This window comes from Prionailurus bengalensis, chromosome C1 (genome assembly GCF_016509475.1).
Source record: "Prionailurus bengalensis isolate Pbe53 chromosome C1, Fcat_Pben_1.1_paternal_pri, whole genome shotgun sequence".
Taxonomy (NCBI): Eukaryota; Metazoa; Chordata; class Mammalia; order Carnivora; family Felidae; genus Prionailurus; species Prionailurus bengalensis.
This window is the reverse complement of record NC_057345.1, coordinates 20485809-20509062: the sequence shown is the minus strand read 5'-3', so window position 1 is coordinate 20509062 and position 23254 is coordinate 20485809. Positions and strand designations below refer to the sequence as shown.

At 60.1% G+C, this 23254-nt stretch overlaps 2 protein-coding genes across 3 annotated transcripts; one reads left to right on the top strand and one right to left on the bottom strand.

Annotated features, from left to right (window-relative positions):
* The first annotated feature begins 17 nt into the window (after nt 1-17).
* Nucleotides 18-14794, top strand: MAP3K6 (mitogen-activated protein kinase kinase kinase 6). Of its 2 annotated transcripts, none has more exons than XM_043574180.1 (29): nt 18-1533; nt 2799-2938; nt 3025-3048; nt 3297-3487; nt 3603-3771; nt 4155-4261; nt 4676-4846; nt 4932-5044; nt 5682-5841; nt 6066-6228; nt 6308-6415; nt 6541-6590; nt 6682-6777; nt 6931-7018; nt 7121-7254; nt 7609-7736; nt 7991-8127; nt 9589-9694; nt 10193-10350; nt 10456-10648; nt 10756-10894; nt 11197-11356; nt 11497-11673; nt 11953-12094; nt 12351-12522; nt 12617-12729; nt 12816-12889; nt 13186-13262; nt 13475-14794. In XM_043574180.1, the coding sequence occupies exons 1-29, from the start codon at nt 1191-1193 to the stop codon at nt 13563-13565; spliced, it is 3924 nt and encodes a 1307-aa protein (XP_043430115.1). In that variant the 5' UTR covers nt 18-1190; the 3' UTR covers nt 13566-14794. The 2 variants fall into 2 exon arrangements, with proteins under 2 accessions (XP_043430115.1, XP_043430114.1); XM_043574179.1 differs by having other exon boundaries at nt 7609-7757.
* SYTL1 (synaptotagmin like 1) lies at nt 13958-22498 on the bottom strand. Its single transcript, XM_043574181.1, has 15 exons — nt 22371-22498; nt 19770-19998; nt 18649-18797; nt 18378-18456; nt 18252-18297; nt 17760-17832; nt 17359-17456; nt 17108-17221; nt 16768-16934; nt 16430-16526; nt 15934-16092; nt 15590-15668; nt 15383-15482; nt 14392-14597; nt 13958-14184 (listed from the first exon to the last, which is right to left on the bottom strand). Exons 2-15 carry the CDS (start codon nt 19958-19960, stop codon nt 14045-14047), a joined length of 1698 nt encoding a protein of 565 aa, XP_043430116.1. The 5' UTR covers nt 19961-19998; nt 22371-22498; the 3' UTR covers nt 13958-14044.
* Between the last annotated feature and the right edge of the window lie 756 nt (nt 22499-23254).

Sequence of the window (23254 nt, the reverse complement as noted above, 5' to 3'; positions counted from 1 at the left end):
AACAGCAGTTACTGAGTTAGCGTTTATTAAGCACTTAATTCGCTAGAGTCACATTCTAGAAAGTGGCAGAGCAACACACAGAGCACATAACTGCAGTCTGACAGACAGTCGTGGGCTTGCATTCTGCTCCATCATGGAACTGAGTGATCTTGGAGACGAAGTCCCCAGTTCCTGATTTCAGAGCCCACTGAGGTTTGCTGCCTCACCAACACCAGGAGGTTAGGGATTTGGGGAGCTGCGCGGGTGTGGCAGGCCAAGGGCTGAGGTTTCGGGTTCTTCTTCGGGTAGGAAGAGAAGTGTGGGTGTGGGGACTCAGGTCCCATGGTCATATTCTGGGTGGAGGTCAAAGGTCAGCAAGGCTCCACAGCAGATTGGATGCTGGGGAAAGCAGCCTCCTGGCAAAAGGCAAAATAAAGCCTGGGCTCAGATGCCAAGTACCATGTTCCTGGCAGGCAAAAGAGCAGGTTTCTCCCATTCTAGTCCCTCTGCCTGCGCAGTGGAGCCCTGGAGAATGTATGTCCTTCGCTGTGCTCTGCACACCCTGGTCTTCTCTGGAGATCCATTCATCCCACAGACACCTGCACGGCGCGGGGGGGCGGGGGGGGGGGCGGGTTCTGAAGTTCACAAGTCCCTCCTAGCCCTTGCCTGGGCACACATCTTAAAAGCTCCTGCCGTGTAGTAGACCACAGTGGTTGGCTGCACAGGGGCACAGGCTGTTCCGGAAGCGGCCAGTCTCAGAGGTTCTGGCGGGAGAGGAGGGAGGGGAGAGGCCAAGTCCCGGGCCGCTAGGGAGCGGCGCTGCCCCAGGGCCGAGGGTGGAGCTTTCCCAGTCGGCCGGGAAAGGGCTGGGCCCGGCCTACATGTGAGGGCAGGAGAGAGCGACGGCGGACTCTTTCCTGCGGAGTCCGGGTGGTGGACACGGCCAGACCGATTCCCGGGACTCCGAGCGGCGGATCACTGGATGCCCCAGATTCTCGGGACCCAATCCCCACTTCAGATCTTCAGGACCTTTGGTCGGAGCCTGGCTTTGGCCCTGGGCTCCAGATTCCCGGAACAGGGCCTCTGACCGACTCTGGGTTTCCAGATTTCGTAGGAGATTCCCAATCCTGAGATCCCTGGATCCGTAGCCACTGGCTCTTGCCCCGCCCCGGGTGCCCAGAGCCGGGCGCCTGACACCGGAGCGCCCCCGCATGGCAGGGCCGTGCCAGCGGTCTGGAGCCCTGGAGCGCGCCGGCAGCTGCTGGCAGGACCCGCTCGCCGAGGCGCTGAGCCGGGGCCGGCCCCCCACCGCGCCCGCCGGCCGGGGCTGCGCGCGAAGCCGGCCGCTCAGCGTGGTTTATGTGCTGACCCGGGAGCCGCAGCCCGGGGTGGAGCCCGAGGCTGGAGCCGAGGCGGAGCCGCTGCCCCTGCGCTGCCTGCGCGAGGCCTGCGCGCAGCTCCCCGGGCCGCGACCGCGACCTCAGCTGCGCAGCCTACCCTTCGGGACGCTGGCGTTGGGAGACACCGCGGCGCTGGATTCCTTCTACAACGCGGGTGAGGGCGCGCTGGGGGCGGGCTCAGGAGCCGGGGCGGGGCTTGGGGGTCCCGGGGAGGGCCGAAGGGGGCGTGGTTCGGCGATTCCGGGGAGACCCCCAGATGGGTATGGGGTCTGGGGGGCACAAGGTGAGCTAGGCTGAGGGGTCGAGGTAGGGCCATGATAAAAGTGGAATTTAGGGGATCTGGAGCGCGGCCGGCCTTGGATCGGGGCTTAAAGCACTCTGGAGTCGGCACCATGCCTGGGGTTAGGATTGGGGCGAGGCTGGGAGCGGGACAGAGTGTGGTATCTCAGGAGTGAGGTTGGAGGGCTCAGCCTCAAGACGATCTCACGCGGAGCTCGTGAGGGAGGATCCTGGGAGGTGGAGCTTGGAGTAGGGAAAGGGGCCGTACTTGGGGGGCTGGAGTTCAGGGGAGGTAGCATACTACTTGGGAAGATCGGGCTAGAGAGGCCGAAAGAAAAGCCAAGGGATCCATCGGCGCGGGATTCTGGGCGAGGGGGTTTAGGTTGTGAGGCCCCAGTGGTTGCGAGGTAGTGGGCGGAACTGGAGGCAGGGCTGGGTCGCTCGGGGGCGGGGCCAGACAGGCGGCTATTCCCGCTCTGGTCACCCCTCCCTTCCGCCAACCCAGGCGCCCCGCCCCTGACACTTATTTGTTCATCCAGGAGTCTGGGAACCGAGCTTGCCCGATGGCCCTAAAATCGCAGCCTAAAAATGAAGGCTGACGCGACCTCGAGGACACAAAGACACACATACTCTTAGACTCACAAATCGCACATATGTTGATTCACGCAGGCCCTCGCAGCCGCTGTCACTCGCAGAGGTAGAAACATTAAGCGATACACACACAGGCACAGCATTGTCTAAACACACTGCTGGTGCCCGCCCCTCTCAAGAGACTGCGTTGAGGACTCAGGGTAGGGGACTTCTGTGTTTGCGCCACACCTTTCGAATGCCTTTCGAATGGCGCGGAACAGGCTGTTGGCTGGTGCGCAGCTCCTCTCCTCCATGCTCAGTGCTCACTGGTTCTGAACAGCGGGATGAGGGTCCCAGCCCGTTGAGCCCAATCCTCTCCTGCAACACCACAGAGATCATCGGTCCTGTAGAAGAGCTAGAGGGGCCTAGAAGGGGAAAACTGAGACCCAGAGCGAAACGGGACCCTGCGGGAGTCACATGGGAACACCGACCGAGCCAGGGTGGCTCCCCAGGCTCCTTCCCCACCCAGCCAGGCTTCAAGGCTCAGAGCCTCCACCTCTGTGCCCACAGATGTGGTGGTGCTGGAGGTGAGCAGCTCCCTGGCACAGCCCTCCCTGTTCTACCACCTCGGCGTGCGTGAGAGCTTCAGCATGACCAACAACGTGCTCCTCTGCTCCCAGGCTGACCTCCCCGACCTGCAGGCCCTTCGGGTAGGTGGCCAGGTGGCTGGTGGGGGTAGGCACAGGGCCCGGGGTGGTGCCTACCTAGAATACCAGTATCTGACTGTCCCCTGCAGGAGGATGTTTTCCAGAAGAACTCGGTGAGCAGAATCCACCCTTCCCTCCAATGTGCCCTTTGACCTCCACTACCTTTTCTGGCCTCCTCAGTCACCTCTGACCTCACTAGTTCCCCATGTGGGCCTCTGTTCCCTACGGCCAGCCTTCAGGAAGTGTGCCCCTTCTCTTTTGTCCCCATCCCCACTGGTGCTGACCTCTGACCACTTCAGTGCCCCTCTCTGACCTGGTGCTGACCCCTGACCTGCACTGATTCCCGCCTCCCTCCCACCAGGATTGTGTTGGCAGCTACACACTGATCCCCTATGTGGTGACAGCCACGGGTCGGGTGCTGTGCGGTGATGCAGGCCTCCTGAGGGGCCTGGCTGATGGGCTGGTACAGGCCGGGGTGGGCACGGAGGCCCTGCTAACACCCCTGGTGGGCCGGCTCGCCCGCCTGCTGGAGGCCACGCCCACGGACTCTTGGTAATGGGGCGCAGAGAGGGCGCAGGAGGTGGAGGCTGGTGAGGGCCCAGTGCGCTGGGGCTGAGGGACAGGCCCCATCATTCTCTCCCCCTCCCTCCTCTGCTGGGGGCGACAGTGGCTACTTCCGGGAGACCATTCGGCAGGACATCCGGCAGGCCCGGGAGCGGTTCTGCGGGCAGCAGCTGCGGCAGGAGCTGGCTCGCCTGCAGCGGAGACTGGACAGCGTGGAGCTGCTGAGCCCCGACATCATCATGAACCTGCTGCTCTCCTACCGCGATGTGCAGGTGTGTGGTGCTCAGAGAGGCAGGCAGGGCAGCGGTATTCCGTGTCAGAGGAGCCCCAGTCCATCCCCGGGCTGTGCCCCCCAGTCACCGGTGGCTTTGAGCCAATTACCTGATGTCTCTGAGCCTCAGTTTCCTTACTTGCGGCCGGGGACGATCATGTCGCTGTCTCCCAGAGCAGCAGGGAAGTTGGGGCACACGGTCGGTTCTCTGTGAAAGGTGTGGGGTCTACACTGCCTCCTGGGCCTTAGGTGTGGTGGGTGGGAAGATGGGGTGTCAGGGATGGGAGGGGAGCCCAACTCAAGGTTTTCCTCAGGGTCTGGGGGCCGATGGGACCCCCCCCCCCCAGAGGCCATCGTGCCAGTGTGTGCCGTGCCCTCCCGCAGGACTACTCAGCCATCATCGAGTTGGTGGAGACGCTGCAGGCCTTGCCCACCTGTGACGTGGCCCAGCAGCACAACGTCTGCTTCCACTACACGTTCGCCCTCAACCGGTGAGTGGCAGAGCCACGTTCAGGTCATAGCCACTTGAGGACATGGGTCTCTGCCGTGTGACGTCACCGCAGTCTGGGATCAGCGCCATTCAGGGAATTTGCTGACCAGGGTCACACCGAGGTCAAATGGTCCCTGTTGTCCTGTCACTGCTGCCTCTGGGGTGGAGTGGGGTGGGGGTGGCGCTGCTGCCCTTGGAGCCGTCACGCTTCCTCCGAGTCACAGCTGCTAGGAATCACTTCTCTCTGGGATCGTTACTTCTAGAGACGTCCGTGCTGACCAGAGTCACAGCTATTCTGGGTTCATTCCCGTCAGGCCTCTGGAAGGGGCCCTGCCGTTCAGGGTCTAGGGGTTCCTGGGTAGAGAGGGGGCGGGGCCATCGGGTAAGTCCCCAGCCTATCTTCCCCTTTCCCTAGGAGGAACAGGCCTGGGGACCGGGAGAAGGCCCTGGCTGTGCTTCTGCCGCTGGTACAGTGTGAGGGCTCCGTGGCACCTGACCTGTACTGCATGTGCGGCCGTGTCTACAAGGACATGTTCTTCAGCTCTGGCTTCCAGGACGCCGGGCACCGGGAGCAGGCCTATCACTGGTAAGGGGCGCCAGTGGGTAGACAGTGGGCTGAAGGACGGGCCTGTGGGCATCAGTCCAGCCCTGAGTCCCCACCCGCACCCCAGGTATCGCAAGGCCTTTGATGTGGAGCCCAGCCTCCACTCGGGCATCAACGCAGCTGTGCTGCTCATCGCTGCCGGGCAGCGCTTTGAGGACTCTGAGGAGCTCCAGCTCATAGGTGAGTCTGTCCTGCACCCCTCCTCCCAGCGGCAGGGCCTCAGAGGGGCCAGGGGAGAGCACGGGCAGAAAGGACACTGGGCCGGAGCTGGGACTGGCCTTGTCCCCTTTTGGACTTATTCTTCCCGAACCCACATCTGGACCCTCACACCTGTCCTGGGCCCTCATGAGCCCTGAACCCACAGGTGTGCCTAAGGCCACACCTGTGTTCCTTATACACTGAATTCTGCACACACTTGTTCCCCAAACCTTCCTTGTGCCGAAGCTCCTACTCCCATCCGAGAGTCCCACTAAAGTTTTCAGTTATTTCTTTTTTTTTTTTTTAATAATTTTTAATGTTTATTTATTCTGAGAGAGAGAGAGAGAGAGAAAATGCACCAGTGGGGAGGGGCAAAGCATCAGAGGGAGAGGGAGTGAGAGATTCCCAAGCAGGTTCCGTGCTCTCAGCGCAGAGCCCGATGCAGGGCTCGAGCCCACAAACCGTGAGATCGTGACCCGAGCTGAAATCAAGAGTCGGGCGCTTCACCGCGCCCCTCACCTAGTTCCACCTTCCCGCCCACACGGATGCTGTGGCCCACACCTGGGCTTTGCCCACACCTGCCGCCACACTCCCCAGGACCCGTCCCGCTCTCTCCCAGGCGTGAAGCTGGGCTGCCTGCTGGCCCGAAAAGGCTGTGTGGAAAAGATGCAGTATTACTGGGATGTAGGCTTCTACCTGGGAGCTCAGATCCTCGCCAATGACCTCGCCCAGGTGGCGCTGGCTGCAGAGCAGCTGTACAAGCTCGATGCTCCCATATGGTAGGTGGTCCCCTCCACAGTCTTGGCCCGGCCTGGGCTGCCAGCCCCCGCGCTTATGTCCGCTAGCATTCCAGCCTGAGCCCTGGAGCCAACGACATGGCCTATTCCAGACCGGTGCCCGCCGTACCCAGTGCCCATGTTCTGGCCTCGTCCAAGCCAGTCTGCTCTCCCTGGCAGTGCCAGCCGGGGCTTGGGCTGAGCTGAGGACGAGGCCGTGCCTGCAGGTACCTGGTGTCCATGATGGAAACCTTCCTGCTGTACCAACACTTCAGACCCACGCTAGAGCCTCTTGAAGGACCCCCGCACCGTGCCCACTTTTGGCTCCGCTTTTTGCTACAGTCCTGTCAGCCACTCAAGACGGCTTGTCCCCAAGGGGACCAGTGCATGGTGAGGCCGCCCAGTGGGAGGGTGGGACTGGGAGAGGGGCAGGCCCCTTCTAACCCAGCCCCTTCCTCATCACCTGCAGGTGCTGGTCCTGGAGATGAACAAGGTGCTGCTGCCTGCGAGGCTCGAGATTCAGGGTGCTGACCCGGTGAGCGCAGTGACCCTGAGCCTGCTGGAGCCCGAAACCGAGGTGAGGTCACCGCTGAGGTCCCCCACCCCTCACTGCTGTGCACCCCTTCTCTAGAACCTTTCTCCCATCCCCAAGCCACTCTCCCAGTCCCCAGCGGCCCCCTCAGACCCACCTTCTTCTCCCAGGACATTCCATCCAGCTGGACCTTCCCAGTGGCCTCCATCTGCGGGGTCAGGTGAGGGGCGAGACCAGGGGCGTCCAGGTTCCCCGGAGGGGCGGCGCTGCCAGCCACCGGGCGCTCACTGGGGATCTTCCTCCCTTCTCAGCACCTCGAAGAGAGACGAGCGCTGCTGCTTCCTCTACGCGCTTCCACCGGCGCAGGACGTGCAGCTGTGCTTCCCCAGCGGAGGGCACTGCCAGTGGTGCGCGCAGCCTCTCGGAGGGCGGCGGGGGTGGGGCCTGCCAGGGGAGTGAGGGAAAGGAAGGGACATGTCCCCTGGGTGCTCCCGGGCATCGGAGGGGACGGTTCCCGCCCAAGCTACCCCTCCCGTGGGCCTGACCTCCCTCACCCTCAGGTTCTGCAGCCTGATCCAAGCCGTGGTGACGAATCCGGATTCCACGGTGCCCACAGAGGAGGCGGAGGGCGTGGGGGAGGTGCTGGAGGTGAGGAAGGGGGCTGGGAGGGCGGGGAGGAGGAAGGGCCCGGGCCCCTGCTGAGCTCCCATCTCACCAATCCCCCCCTGCCCCCCCCCCCCCGCCCCCCAGTTCGATTACGAGTACACGGAGACCGGCGAGCGGCTGGTGCTGGGCAAGGGCACCTACGGGGCGGTGTACGCGGGCCGCGAGCGGCACACACGGGTGCGCATAGCCATTAAGGAGATCCCGGAGCGGGACAGCAGGTGCGGCGTGCGGGGCCGCGCGGGCGGGGCTCGGCGCTCGCTGGGGCCCAGGTGGCCGGGACCACGAGTTGACGGGGGTCCTGTGGGCGCGACTGTAGGCGCGGGAACCGCGGATGCCCTCCTGGTCGGGCTTACAGATGCCCGGTGGGCCCGGGCCCGTGGGCAGAACGGCAGGGACCAGGAGGGCGGAAGGGTCCGGAGGGGCCTGTGGGCTGGGTGACGGATAGGGTGGGGAAGGTCCGAGAGGGGCGTGTGGTTGGGGCAGGTCCTGGGGGCGTGGCCTGGCTGGTGCTGGAGTTGGGGGAGCGTCTCTGCCCCAAGCTCGCCTGTTGGTCTCTCCCTACCTGCCCCCAGGTTCTCTCAACCCCTGCATGAAGAGATCGCGCTGCACAAACGCCTGCGCCACAAGAACATTGTGCGCTATCTGGGCTCCGCCAGCCAGGGCGGCTACCTCAAGATCTTCATGGAGGAAGTGCCCGGAGGTACCTGCCCTGCGTGGGATGGCAAGTGGAACTGGAAGTGTGGGGCATGGGGATGGAGCCAGGGAGGGGTGGGAAACCCTTGGGGAAGATGAATCCTAGCGTGTGTGGGTGGCGTAGCCTGGCATTAGCTGACACAGTGCGGCTGGGTGGTGATGGAGTCTGGGTCATGGCATGGGTGTGCCCCGGCCTTGAGCAGAGAGCTGAGGGCGGGAGTAAGTGGGCGCCAGTGATGACCTCGGATTGCTTCTGCCCAGGCAGCCTGTCCTCCTTGCTGCGGTCAGTGTGGGGACCCCTGCAGGACAACGAGAGCACCATCAGTTTCTACACCCGCCAGATCCTGCAGGGACTCAGCTACCTGCATGACAACCGCATTGTGCATCGAGACATCAAGGTAAGCAGGGCGCCTGGGTGGCTCAGTAGGTTAAAGCATCCGACTCGTGGTTTCAGCTCAGGTCGTGATCTCACGGGTTTGCTGTCAGCGAAGAGCCTGCTTGGAATTCTCTCTCTCTCTCTCTCTGCCCTTCCCCCTGCTCATGTGCACGTGCTCTCTCTCAAAATAAATAAATAACCATTAAAAAAGAGGGAGCGCGCCTGAGTGGACAGTCAAGCGTCCAAATCTTGATTTTGACTCAGGTCATGATCTCATGGTTTGTGAGTTTGAGCCCCGCATTGGGCTCAGCGCCGATGCGCAGAGCCTGCTTGGGATTCTCTCTCTCTCTCTCTCTCTCTCTCTCTCTCTCTCTGCCCTTCCCCTGCTCTCATTCTCTCTCAAAATAAATTAAAAAATAATTTTTTAATAAAAAAAATTAAATTAGGGGCACCCAGGTGGCTCAGCCGGTTGAGCGTCTGACTTCAGCTCAGGTGATGATCTCATGGTTCGTGGGTTCGAGCCCCACGTTGGGCTCTGTGCTGACAGCTCAGAACCTAGAGCCTGCTTCAGATTGTGTCTTCCTCTCTCTCTCTGCCCCTCCCCCACTTGCACTCTGTCTCTCTCTCTTAAAAAAATAAATATAAAAAATTTTTAATAAAAAAATTAAATTAAAAAGAGAGAGAGCGACATCAGAGTAAGCCCTGTAGAAGCAAAAATAAGATAAAAACAGAGAGGGAAGCAAACCATCAGAGACTCTTAAATACAGAGAACAAACTGAGGGTTGCTGGAGGGGTGTCGGGTGGGGGGATGGGCTAAATGGGCGATGGGCATTAAGGAGGGCACTTGTTGGGATGAGCACTGGGGGTTATATGTAAGTGATGAATCACTAAGTTCTATTCCTGAGATCATTTAAAAAAAAGAGAGTATGAGGGAATCCTTTGGGGGTAATGGAAATGTTCAATATTATTATTTTGGTTGTGGTTATACAATTGTATAGATTTGTCCAAGCCATTTGACTTATGCTCTGAAAATGGTAAAAATTGCTGTATGTAAATTATATCCTTGGCTTTTATTATAAAGTAATTATAAAGCTGACTTTTTAAAAAGCATAATCATCATAATAATTTTTAAAAATGAAAAAAGGTAAGCCCTGTAGCTGGCCTACCCTGGCTCACTGGTGAAGGGGGACAGGAGGAGATGTGGCTCCAGACAGAGACTGACAGTTTAAATTAAGAGTGCAGACCCCTTTGCAAAGGGTGGGGAATTTAATCAAGGAGGCTCCCTAGGGAAGGAAAGAACTTCAGACCTGAAGGCAAACCAGGTGCCAGGTCCCAGGAGTCATAAGTGGGATCGAAGAGGGAGGAGGCCGATAGAGGTGGGGTCAGGCTGGGATTCTAGGAGATGGGATCCCAGGATAGGGTCCGGTTTTGCCATCAGAAGCCCAGCCTGATGTGCACTGAGCACAATGTCTACTCTACTTAGGGGGACAATGTACTGATCAACACCTTCAGTGGGCTGCTCAAGATTTCTGATTTCGGCACGTCCAAGAGGCTGGCAGGCATCACACCCTGCACTGAGACCTTCACAGGTAGTGGGGTGTGGGGTGGTGAGTGGGGTGCTGACCTAGGACAGAAGAACTCTTAAGACCTTTCAGGGAATGGTGTTTCTCCTGGCCACGGAGTTAGAGCCCTAATGGGGGATGTAACCCAGGGCTGGTGATTGAGCCAGAGGTGAGGTGATAGAATCTAGAACTGGAGCTCGGATAGCTGATGATGGTGAATTTAAGTGCCTGAAATGGAGCTCAGAAATGTCGATGCGGGCTAAAGTGTGGGACAGAGTTCAGAGTGGATGATGCTGTCCAGGATATATGATGGAACCTCCAGGGGGTGAAGGAGTCAGAATATGATAGAGCCTAGGATGAGTGAGGGAACTCAGGACAGGTGTTTGACCACCAGGGTAGGTGATGGGAACTGTTTGGATGATAGAATTCACTGTGGGCACAGGTGGCCAGAGGATGATAGAGCCCCCTGCCATCCCCGCAGTGATCAAGCCTAGGTGAGCCCTATTGCTACTGCTCCTGCCCTAGGGACCCTACAGTATATGGCCCCAGAAATCATTGACCAGGGCCCACGAGGGTATGGGAAGGCAGCTGACATCTGGTCACTGGGCTGCACTGTTATCGAGATGGCCACAGGTCGCCCACCCTTCCATGAGCTAGGGAGCCCGCAAGCCGCCATGTTTCAGGTGAGACCCCCCCCATGGCCTGGCTCATGAGGTCGGGTGGGGACAGACTGGGCCCTGAACACCTCTAAACCTTGACCTTTGTCTACCCTCCCCGACCCTTCCCAGGTGGGCATGTACAAGGTGCATCCGCCAATGCCCACTTCTCTGTCAGCGGAGGCCCAAACCTTCCTTCTCCGAACTTTTGAGCCAGACCCCCGTCTCCGAGCCAGTGCTCAGGCACTGCTGGGGGACCCCTTCCTGCAGCCTGGGAAGAGGAGCCGCAGCCCTGGCTCCCCCAGACCCGCACCGCGGCCCTCAGGTACTACACAAGTGGAGGGAGGGGGCACGCTGGGGTGAGGGCAGAGGAGCTGTGGAGGTGACAAGACTGAACGGGGGCCCATGCTGACAGCCATGTCCCTCCCTCAGATGCCCCTTCAGCCAGCCCCACTCCGTCGGCCGACTCGACCACCCAGTCCCAGACATTCCCGTGCCCACAGGCACCCTTTCAGCATCCACCGAGTCCGCCCAAGCGCTGCCTCAGTTATGGAGACACCAGCCAGCTCCGGTGAGAGCCCAGGGTCTTGAGAGTGACTTTGCCTCATCTGGGTTTGCCCTTGTACTCCCTCCAGAAGAAGCCCCCCCACCCCGCCCGGCCTTGGCACCTCCAGCCACCTGCAAGGATGGCATTTGGTGCCCCCTCCCAGATGCTCTGACTTCTATTTATTGTGCCGCCTCAGTGCCAGGCTTATCTCTTGTATCCCTGTGAGGTAGGCATAAAAATACAAGAGCCAGGATTCAAACCCTGGGGTGGAGGTGGCTGGCCGGTGTTGCTGCCCGCCCTCCACCGGCAGCTCCCCATTACACTAGGGTGCCTGAGGAACCCGGGGCGGAGGAGCCCACGTCCCCCGAGGAGAGTTCTGGGCTGAGCCTGCTGCACCAGGAGAGCAAGCGCAGGGCCATGCTGGCCTCGGTGCTGGAGCAGGAGCTGCCCACGCTGGCGGAGAATCTGCGCCTGAAGCAGGAACAGGTGGGTGCGGCCGCCCCAGCGCTCCCTGGCGGTCGAGCGCGGACGGGAAGCCTGCTGACCGCCTCCCTCACTCCTCCACCCACCGGCAACTCTCTTGACTCAGGCGGCAACACCCACTGACAACCCCTCTTCCTTCTCAGGGTCCCCGTCTGGGCAGGAATCATGTGGAACAGCTGCTTCGCTGCCTCGCCGCGCACATCCACACGCCCAACCGTCGGCAGCTGGCCCAGGAGCTGCGGGCGCTGCAAGGGCAGCTGCGGGCCCAAGGCCTCGGGCCGGCGCTTCTGCACGGACCGCTCTTCGCCTTCCCGGATGCGGTGAGGGAGCTTTCTTGAAGTTAGGGCTGCCTAATAAGAGGTTGTGAGTTCCCTGTGCCTGGGAATGTGCAAGGACTTGGTGTTGCAAGGTTGCATGTCCTCCCTGTGAAGATAGAGCCCGCGGGAAAGGGACATCTATCCAGTTCTAACTTCCCAGCCCCTCCCTCGGCCCCAAGTCCGCCTACCCGACTAGCCTTTGGCAGAAGGCTTTCTAGGGCTTTCCAACTCGAGCCCCACCTCTATCTGAGACTCAGCCAAGCGCCCTTTCTCCCTCTCCAGGTGAAGCAGATCCTCCGCAGGCGCCATATCCGCCCACACTGGATGTTCGTACTGGACTCGCTGCTCAGCCGAGCTGTACGGGTAGCCCTGGCTGTCTTGGGCCCAGGCGGGCCGATTGGAGCTGGTCGGCTGGCCAGCGAGGGTAAAACCCCTTCGGGGGCGTGACGAGCACAAATGGGGCCGGGAGGGGGCGTGGCCCGTAGGGGTTAGGCTCTGCAGGGGCGGAAAGGAACGGGTGGGGCGTGGCCAAACGGGCCTATCCCAGACTGGCACTGCCTGGCGGGTACCCAGCGCCTTGGCGCCTTGCGCCTTACCCCCAGTGTTTGGGGATGTGTTTGGGGATCCCAGATGGGCGTTCCCTCCCTGCCTGACCTCACCCCAGTCACTTGGCTTGGCAGAGGTGGAGACGGAGGCGGTCCCACCGAGGTCAGAGGAGTCAAGTAAAGAAGAGGAACCCCAGTCCAAGCAGCAGGAAACCTTGGTCCAGTTGAGCCGGCTCCCTGGGGAACCAGAGCAGGGATCCCCGCCCCTGATGGTGCAGCTGAGCCTCTTGCGAGCAGAAACTGACAGGTAAAGCCCCTGGGCCTTGTCCATCCCCTCTGAGCCAGCTTCACCCTCATTCCTCCGGCTATTCTACTCTCCCAGCCTCTGCATTCTCCAACAGGCTTCGAGATGTCCTGGCTGAGAAGGAGCGGGAGTGCCAGGCCCTGGTGCAGCAAGCTCTACAGCAGGTCAGCGGGAAGGCGGGGATCTTTGCCCCGGCCTCCGAGCCCCCAGGTGAGCTGGTGAACACTAGCTGTGAGTGTGAGGCAGCTTCTGGCAGGAAGTACCCCTGGATTCACCACCTGACTCCTCCTTGACAGCTGCTCTCACAGTGGATCAGGGCCTGGTGCAGTGGCTACAGGAACTGAATGTGGATTCAGGCACCATCCAGATGGTGAGGGGGAGAGTGCTGGCCATCCTTGACCCCCACCGACCAAAGACTCCACCTCTGCCCATCTTTCAGCTCTTCTCACTTCCCCTCTCTCTTCCCCTCACACGGAGAATTCACTGTGGGAAGAGCACTTAGTATACCCCCCCACCATGGTACAGATGAGAAAACTGCGGCCCCGAAAGGGGTATTTGCCCTAGCATATTGGTGGTACTACACAGCTAGTACCTGAGTCTCTGAACACATCTTTCTCTGATTTTTTCTTCCACTGTTTTTGCATCTGGGTCTCTGTCCGCAACCAGCTGCTGAACCACAGCTTCACCCTCCATACCCTATTGACCTGTGCCACTCGAGATGACCTCATCTACACCCACATCAGGTATGTCCTGGGCCCTCCAAGGATGACCCATGCAAATGGCTTCGTGTTGGTCAGATCCTGACCCCCAGCTACATGCCTGCCTGGATTCCTCCCTGGAAATTACAGGGAAACCAGTGTCCTCTGGGGACAGAGAGGGCATCAGGCAGACAGTGGGTATTAGAGAGGGCCCAGGATCTTATTCTGGCAAGCCACATTGAGCCTGCTATCCCCAGGGGAGGGATGGTATGCCGCATCTGGAGAGCCATCTTGGCACAGCGAGCAGGATCCACGCCGGTTACCCCTGGCCCCCAAGAGGCTGAATGAGAGCTCAGAGACAAGAGGCTAGACCCAAGGATGGATGAATGGAGAAGACACGAGAAGCTTCTGATATACCTGCCCCAGGACTCAGGGTCAACTGGAGGAGGCCAGGTGGATGGGGGGCAGGGTAGGGCCCAGGCCTAGCCCCAGTGGGCAGAATCAACCATAGAGATGCCCCAAGCATATCAAGTACCGCCAGGCAAAGACTATTAAACAGAACACCTGTGTACGCTTGGGCCTTGGCAACTTCCGAAGTAAGGGGTGGGGGCAGGGGCTCCTGGGAGCAGCTCCCTAAGGTCTTTCCGTCTGAGTCTAAAGTTCCTTCACCTGTTCTCCTTCACTTACCATCACCCTTTCCCGACATCACCCTCACCCCCAAACAGACACCAGCCCCTTGCTGCCCTTAGAATAAACTTTATTGGTTTTAGCCAAGGGCAGGCCCTGAGATGGGGGTCCCGAGAGGAGTTGGGTGGCTTATAGGAGAACTATGTCCTGGGGACCAGGTTGGTTCTGAGGGGCAGAAGGCCATCCACCCACTCGCATGGTCGCTCCAGGAGTGTCTGCCACAGCTGCTTCTCCTCTGGTGTGGAATCCATCCAGGGCACCTGCAGCCCATAGCTGCTGCCTAGATATGTGCAGACAGGGGTGGAGGCCATGGTCACACCGGACACCCCAGGTCTCAAGGAACACCTGCCTGGTCCCAGATTATGCACTTCCACTCCCAGTTCTCAGTGGACACCAAAGCCCAGGAGAGGGCAGAGAAGTGCCCAAGGCCACACACGGAGCCCCTGCTTCTCAGCATCAGATCTCCCCAGGGCCCTGCCCCACTCACCTGTGCCCAGGCTGAGGCGTGTACCCCCCAGCTGGCGGCTGGCCAGGGCCCCATGGTCCCAGAGGGAGAGCTCAGCACAGGCCTGGCGCAGGTCAGCAGGCCCGAAGCCATCATAAACCATGGTATGGTTGAACACAGGGCTGAGGCTGCGTCGCACCACCCTTGTCCTTTGGCGGCTGGCCCGGCTGTCATCAGGCAGCACTGAACTGTGGGGGGAGGTGGGCTGGCAATCACATGACCCAGAACCAACCATTCACTGAACCCTACCCATTTTCCCTCACAATGTCCATGTCCCCTGGCTGCTGCCTGAGACCTCGGCCTCAAACCTTCCCAACTCAGGGATCTTTGTGCCAGCCACCTCTCAGGCCTCCTGCCTTTAAAAGTTACAACTCCCCCCCCCCCCGCCCCAAAAAATAAATAAATAAAAAATTAAAGTTACAACTCTTATTCACAAGACCCTGGAGTAATGTTTCTGCTACTTCCCCACACAATGACCTTCATTGGCTCCCTGTTGCCCCCCAAAGTTGTTTCCAAACTTTTTAAAGCCTCAGAACCCTTTCTGCAAGATAAAATATCACTGAAAAAGTCAAAGCACAACACTGTCCGTGGTGGAATCTGGGTCTGCAGCTCAGAACCTGATCCGCTGAACTCCATTTCACTCTCTGAGTGTGGGGTACCACCTGGAGGCACCCCTAGAAGACCCCTAGAGGGTACTTTGAAAACCACTGAACTGCAAGTTCAGGGCCAAGCCCCACAGCCTGGCCTTCCAGGTCTTTTCAGGGAAGAGCCAGTCACTCTGAAATGCAGCTCCTCAAGGGTGTCCTTCCCTGACAGGCCTTTGCTCCAGTCGTCCCTTTCACCCCTGCTCAGTAGTCAAAGATCAGACTGGGGGGATCAAGGGTGGTTGATTAGGAGGGGTTTGTCGGAGGTGGGGCGCTCCCGAGGAGGGGGCGCGGAGGAAAGGAAGCGCGAAGGTACCGATGCCCCTCACCATTGTACGTAGGAATCCAGGGTTCCTGAGCGCTGCGGCACGAGGCCCTGAGCTTCCTTCACCCAGAAGTGCAGCTCCCCGCTGGGGGGCAGTCCCGCGCCTGCGGAGAGGCTCGGCTCAGGCCCGAGGCTCCACGCCCTTGCGCGACTGGAGGTCCCCTCCTCCCAGGGCCGGTCCAGAACGGCCTCTCGCCGGGCGGTCACTCACCCTCGGAGCCGGCGGGGACGTACTTGACCGACAGAGAGAGCAGCCCGCGGCTGGGAAGGTCATCGGGAGAGGGCGGGACCTGCGAGAGGCGGTCTCGTCAGGGGCGAGAGCAGGCCCAAGCCGAAGGGGCCGCAAAGGGGTGGGGTCTCCATACATCGACCGGGCGCGGCCAGCCGGGGGCACCCAACCGGCCGTCGGGGGCCAGGCCCTCGAAGGGAGCAGTAAGGTGGCGAGTAAGGTAGCCCCGAGGGGAGGGGAGGCCTAAGGCGGAGTCTGAGTGGGGCTGGAGGAAAGCTCGGTAGGGTGCAGGTGGGAGATCTCCCCATGCGGGCCAGCTGCCTCACCCGGGGCTGCAGGGGGAGCCAGGTGGATGCAGAGCCCCAGTCCCACGTGTCCAGAGGCACTTCGACTTCGCCCAGAAAGATGTTGCGACCAAGGCTTTCGCGGTGCCACACGGATAGGCTCAGCACGCGGCCGCGGAGCTCGGCCTGCGGGACGGAGTACTGGGGACAGGAAGTGCGCTTTAATGGACCACCGCGGCTGGCCCCGGCTTCAGCGCTGCGGGAGTGTACGCCCCTGTCCTACCGCTCTCCTTGCACGAGGGAATCCGGGGGAGCCCCGAAGGCCATTAAATGGGGGTCTGGACTAGCGCCATGCCCACCACTAGACTGACCCACTGGAGAACGCATGGACGGAGGGCCTCCCTGCCGTTCCTCCCGCAGAACGGAGGATCGGAGCGACCTGCAATGACCATACTATGGCGGTCCCTGCCACCCGCCCCCCTCAGGAAGGGCCGTCGGGTTCATTAATGGGGGAGTCTTTTGGTCGTCGCAGCCTCACCCGCAGAGTCTCATTGAAGACCGGGTTCAGATTTCTTTTCTTCACCGCCGTCTTGCGTTTGCTCTGCTTATCCGGGAGGAGGTAGCTTTTGACGTAGCTGAGGCAGGGGGAGGGGAGGACTGGAGCTGAGTGGGGGGGCCCTTCCAGCACCTACCCAGCACCTACCCAGTGGGCCTCCCCAGCTCCAGCCGGGGGAGCACGGCTTCCCGTGCAGCGCTTCCCAGGAGTTATCTCACCCACGCCTCCCATGGACATTGATACTCCCCATTTTGAAGACGAGTAAACTGAGGTCACGAAGAACGGTGGGGTGGGGCGGCGAGAGCGGGTGGGGCACTCACGGGTCCGAGCGGCGGCGTCGCGCGGCCGCCAGGCCCTGGCACTGGATCACGTGCACGCGCAACTCCGCGGTGCCCGGCTCGTAGCGCAGCGCGAAGTGCACAGAGCCGCACACCTGCACGGCGCCCGCCTCCGCCTCCCCGGACAGGCTCAACTGGCTGCCGCTCAGCTGCGGGCGAGGGTGCAGGTCAGGGAGAGCGTGCAGGCAGGGCTCAGGTCGCCGCAGGGGAGGGGGGGGGCGAGGGAGGGGTCAGGCCCGGGCCACGCGCGGAGTTACGGAGGGAAGGCGCCCCCCTCCCCACCGGTCTCCCGCGTCCCCAGGTCCTCGCCCTCACCCCTCACCGTGGAGGAGTTGAGGCTGGACACGGAGGAGCTGCTGCTGAGCATGCGGTCGAGTGAGGGGCCGGGCCCCGGGGCCTCCTCTCCGTTCTCCAGGATCTCTGGCGCCGCCTGGGTCTGGGGAGGGGGGAAGTGACCGGGCGCCCCCTCTTTCCCAGCCCCTTCCCAGGCGGCTTAAAGTCTGGGGCAAAGGGCACTGCCCGCCCAGAATCCGCTCCGGGTCTTGGGAGCAGCCGCGGGCCGTTCCCGCCTACCTGGGCTGTAGTAGGCGGTGGCTCCTCTCCCCGCGACCTCGGCTTGGGCTCCGGGTCCGCCTCCACCGCGTAGACCTGTGGGGCCCCTGGGCCCGGGGCTGGGATGGGGCACAAGCTGCTGAGCGTGGCCCTCTCCTGCCCGCCCCTGAGCCAATGTGGAGGGACTGGTTTGCGACCCTGGTGACCTGCAGATTCAGGCCCCAGTGCTGCGGGACGCCCAAGGAGACCACACACACACACACACACACACACACACGAGAGAGAGAGAGAGAGAGAGAGAGAGAGAGAAGAAAGAGAGAGAGAGAAGGTGAGAGAGAAGGTGACCCCCACAGGCGGTTGGGGTCACTTAGACTCTGATCCCCGAAACCTCCTTACTCCCCAATACACACCCTCCCACTCACCTTCCTGGGCCTGGGGCTCTTCCTCCTGCTCTGAAGTCTTTAGGGGGACATATGGTGAGGGAGAATCAGGTTCCTGAAAGAAGCAAGGAGTAGAGGTCACAGTGGGGTCTAGTGACAAAGGGGTCAAAGGTCGCAGTGGGGTCAGAGGTCAGAGGCTCCAGCTGGCTACTCCAGACAGATTCAGCACAGCCCTCAAGGCAGGGCTGGCAAGCAGCTGCAGGACCAGTTGGGCCTGTACTTCACACCCCCTCACATGTCGGGGCCTGCCCTGCCTGACTCCCAGGGTCCCACTGGTGGCAGACAGTAGTGTCTGAGTCCTGGACCTCGCCCAGCTCCGTCCCCCACCACCTCTAATAGCCGGCTTCTGAGATTCCCTTAGAGGCCAGGTCCATAGCTCCACTGGACAGAGGAGGATGACAGCGGCCCAGACCAGGATCTCCTGATTCTCACATCCCATTCATTCATCAGCTCATTCAGTGACTCATTACTCACCTCAGCCTTGCTGAGCATCTCTTGGGGGGCCTCGTCCGTGGGGAGCCTAGAAGGGAGAGGTGGCTGTCAGGGGATAGGCCCCAGGGGACTGGTAGGCACCCTCCCCTCCCTGTCACCCCTCCTCACCTGGGCTCCAGCTCCTCTTCAGTTTCTTCTTCAGCAGCCTCAGCCTCCCTATCGCTGCCTGGAGCCTGGTCTCCCGTGCCTGGGTGAGAAGTTCTGTGAACCCTCAGTCTCAGGAAGTCTGGCCTTTGAAGATGCTCACTTACCTCCTGCTCCTGGGAGGAGTGGTGCCCACCCAAAGACACACAGTACCAGGGGCCCTCTCTTCCTGTCCATGTATACCCAGTGCCCTGGGCTGTGTGCAGCCAGCCCGACCCTAGGGATCTCCTCTCACCCCTGGAGCTCTTCTTTCTGCGGATAGAGGCTCGGACAAGGTCAGAGCCAAGGTGGGCATGGTGGTGCCGTTGTGAGCGCGCTTCCTGGAACCAGTCTCCCGTCAGGATCTTCAGCTGCCCGGGGTCTGCCAGCGAGGCCCGGAGCTTGCTGGAGGATGAGGGAGGGGATGGCTGTCACCCAACCAACATTCCTGCCACCCACTCTGTGCCAAGCCCTGGACCCGGACCCAAAGACACAACAAATCAGACTCGATCCCTACTCTGGGTCAAGGAGCTCAGGTTGGTGGGAAGACTGCATCCAGAGTAGATAAGTGCACTATAATGAGGTAGGTGCCATGATGGATATGAGAAGGGCCAGCTTTGCCTGTGGGAATCTAGGAGGCCTTCCCACTGGAGGTGACATTTGAATTGCTTCTTAAAGGACAAATTGGAGTTCTCCTGGCAGAGAAGGAGAATCATTAGCATTCATTAAATGACTACTGTGCATAATCCCTCCTCCTAATTCTATGAGGTAGTGCTCCTTAGGCCCCTTTTACAGATGAGGAGAGTGTTGCTAGGGAGGTCGGGTAAGCTGCCCAAGGTTACATGGCTGAGAGTTGTCTGTCCCCAAAGGCTACTTGTAAGTCCCATGCTCTTCTGCCACTGTGCTCTTTCTTCCAGGAAGAAGGGACAGCATAGGAGTGAAGGGTGTGTTCGGGGACTGTTAAGCACTTGGGTGGCTGTAGTGGACACTTTATGTGTGTCAGGGGTGGGGCTTGCTGGTGGAGGAGGAGATCGGGGAGGCTGGCAGGGACTAATCAGGGAGGCTTTGCAGACCACACTTAGGAGCTTGGCCCTGACATGAGATGCTGAGGAAACAGAGGAGGTTTTGCTAGGGGATATTAAGAACAGATCCGGGGAGCTCCAGGCACGGCATGACCAGGGGCTCAGAGAGGGCAAGCTGGGAGGCAGGAAGGCTGGTAAGAGAGCTCATGCAGCCACCTTGGGAGGGGTGAGGAGCTGAGCTGGCTAAGGGCGGAGGCAACCAATGGGCAAAAACAAGAACTACCCAGATATTTGGCGCACCCGAGCCTCCCAGAGCTGGGGCCCCTTCCTCCTGGGCTCCCCTGCCCTGCCTCACCTGACCCGGCCCTCCTCCAACTGGCGAAGGCGGGCATCTCGCTTCAGGACGTCGGCAATGGCCTCCTGCTCCTCTTCTGTCAGGAAGCTGAGGTCTAACAGTCCATCAGTCTCAGGCTCTGGCTCATGCGCCATGAGGAGGCAGGGCAGGGTCCAGAGTCCCTCTTGAGACGGGGGACCCCTGTGGGGCATCAGCTGGGGCAGTGCCCCATCTGGGCACACGTGGCTCCCTGGGGGCAGACCAGAGGTCAGGTCAGGCCCTGCCCGAATACGGGGCACATCCAGGAGCTGACTGCCTTTCCTTTTTCTTTGTTAAAGTAGGCTTCACGCCCAGAGCGGAGCCCAGCGCAGGGCTTGAACTCACGACCCTGAGATCAAGACTTTAGCTGAGATCAAGAGTCAGACGCTTAACCGAGTGAGCCACCCAGGAGCCCCGACTGCCCTTTTCTGCCCAAATATACACCCAAATGTTGGGCAGATCAAGGTGGCATGATGCACCCCCATGGACACGTGCATACACCGGCTCATGAATACACGCATAGACACACTTGAAGACGTGTACAGAGTCACACATGCACACACACTGACACTGAAGACACAACTACCCACGGGGAGGTGTACACATGGGCACACTGATACCCGCATAGACAGGCACGTGGACACATGTTCCTCCACAAAGGACCCTATGCAGTTATAGTCCCATATAGACCCATGCCCAGACCAGGACATGTACCTAACATATTCTTAAATAAAAAAATATATATATGTTTATTTACTTTTGAGAGAGAGAGAGACAGAGTGGGAGTGGGGGAGGGGCAAAGAGAGAGGGAGACACAGAATCTGAAGCAGGCTCTAGGCTCCCAGCTGTCAGCACAGAGCCTGACACAGGGCTTGAACTCATGGACCACCAGGTCACGACCTGAGCCGAAGACAGAGGCTTAACCGACTGAGCCACCCAGGTGCCCCTGTACCTAACATTTTCTTAAACCTGCACACAAGGACCCACAGAATGTATAATAACCCTGGGGACAAAAATGACCTGAGATTCATACAAATCACACTGACTTATGCACAGAAATTGCCCCTCCACCAACTGCATTGTGAGCTCCTTGAAGATAGGGACAGGGCCTCACCCCAAAACCCCGTATGTTATACACAACAGATAGTTGGTAAAAGTTTGATTAATTGAATGCAGAAATATACCTGCACACACATGGGGAAGGCACACACACACACACATCTGCTCACCCTCCTGCCCCGGGGAACCTCCCAATATGGGTTCCTTCCCTCCACCCTTCACCTCCACTCTGCCCTGGCCCATTTGGCCTTCCTGTTTGAAGCAATCTCCTCCCCAGCCACACCCCCACTTCCTCCCCTCTGAGGTAACCACTGCACCCACTCCCACTGAGGTCTCCAGCCAGGGATGCCCCTACTGCCACCCCTGCCCTCTTCCCCGACCCCCTGAGCCCCTCTCCTCTGGGCCACATGGGTTCTCCCCCTTGCCCTGACCCAGGACCTGGCTGGGGTCCCAGAGGTGGAGGCCAAGTTTGGCAAAGCCGCCCAGGCTGCTCAGGTACCATGGTGACTCCGGAAGGAAAACATTTGCCAAGCTCAGAGGGGCATGCGAACGCGGCAAGAGACCCATGACTGGGCCATGGGCAGAGCAGAGGCATGGCGTGAGCCCGCTGGGCAGCCTCTCCTCCCCTGCTGCCCCTCCCGGCCTCTCCCACACCAGGGCACCGGGCAAGGCTGAGGATGAGAAGAGGGTGCTCTGCAGGCAGGTCCTGGCTTGTGCCCGCCCAGCTGAGTCAAGCCCGAGAGAGCCCTCTCCCGTGCTGCCCCACCCTCACCCCAGGGCTTGGGGTTCCCGAATGTCTATATCGAGTACCATGTATGACACTGTGAATGCCCATGTGCCCAATGTTAACAATACTTCCTGCACATCTGCTGTGTTCAAAGTGCTGGGTGTTGCAAATGCACGGTCGGGGGGGGGCTCTTCTGTGGCACGGTGTGCAAGGCTGTGTTGAGGTCTCTGTGTTACGTTGTGCCCTTGTGAGAGTCTGCATACTGTGGGATCTAGGAGGCTGTTTATTGTGTGGGTGTGAATATTGTATCAATGCGTGTGTGTCTGTGCATCATGTCACAATGTGATGCCGCGTGGGTGACTGTTGTCTGTGTTGGTACGTTCAGTAACTTTCCGGTGACAGCGTTGTGTATTTCCTCCTGTGCTGTATGTGTGACTGGGCTGTGTTGTGGGGTGTGCTCTGGTGCCCTGGGGACCACCGGGTGTGTGTGATTGAGTAGGGAGGTGGGGGGTGTTCTGCAGAACCGACCCTGCCCTTGTCCTGCAGGTCTGAGCCTGGGGTCCCCAGCAGCGCCTCCCTCCCTGCAGCCCCTTCTCCTTCTAGAGGCAGAACCAAGTGTCCCGTCCTCCCCACTCTGTTCCGACCCTATGGGACAGACCCATTGGTCAATGTGTTCCAGTCCCAGACCCTCTCCCACCTCCTCCCACACCCAAGGCCCCAGAGGGTACCCAGGATACCAGGTGGAAGTGCCTACCCGTTGGACACTGGCAGGGAACCCTGGCCCTGAGGTATGTTACCTGGAGGAGTCCAGTATGGCTCAGACACCTTCGTAGGGTGACTTCGGCTCCCCTGGCCGCCGAGTTTCAGGGCTGAACTTCAGGAGACGTGCAGTGAGGGACTAAGGCTGACTCAATCAGCAGCCCAGAGCAGCTGCCCCAGGAGGAGGAGGAGGAAACACCTTCTCACCTTCTCAGCAGGGCCCGATGCAAAACCAGGCCTGGACTCTCGGCACCCGGGGCGGGGGGTGGGGTGGGGTGCTGCGAAGCCTTGCCTTGCAGAGGACCCAGAGACAATTTGGTGGGCGGGAGGCACCCGGGGCTTGGCCCCAGCTCCACTGCGGACTTATTCTGTAATTCCTGTACCACAGGGCAGAGCGGCACCAACCCCTCAGAGCCTTGGTTGTCTCAGCTGTGGAATGGGTGGTGCCCCCACCCTGCCTGCTGCATTGCTGATAGGAACTTGCTTTGAAAGCAAGGTTAGAGACCTTTCTAAGAAGCAGGGTTGGAAGGGTTGCAGACTGCAGTCAGAGGACCCTTAGTAGAGAGAGTTCTCGCTCTGCCACTTTGTGACCTTAGGCAGGTGTCTCAAACACGCTGAGTTGCAATTTCCTCTCCTGCACACTGTGGATAGAAGTGGGAAGAGCCTTATTCTAAGAGACAGGAGAGCGCCCAGCACAAGCGGGCATGTGGTAGGTAGCAGGTGTCCCCTCTCCAACACAGTCCATTTCCACAAGTGTCCCCTCTCCAACACAGTCCACAATCACTGCCCCTCCCTGTCCTCATGTGCCTCCTGGGAAGCGCTGGCCACAGCCAAGCTGCTTGGTCCCCTGACTCTGTCTCCACACCCCTCCCCCTCACCTGCCAAATCTTAACTTCCAAGTTTCCACTGCTGTGAACAGCCC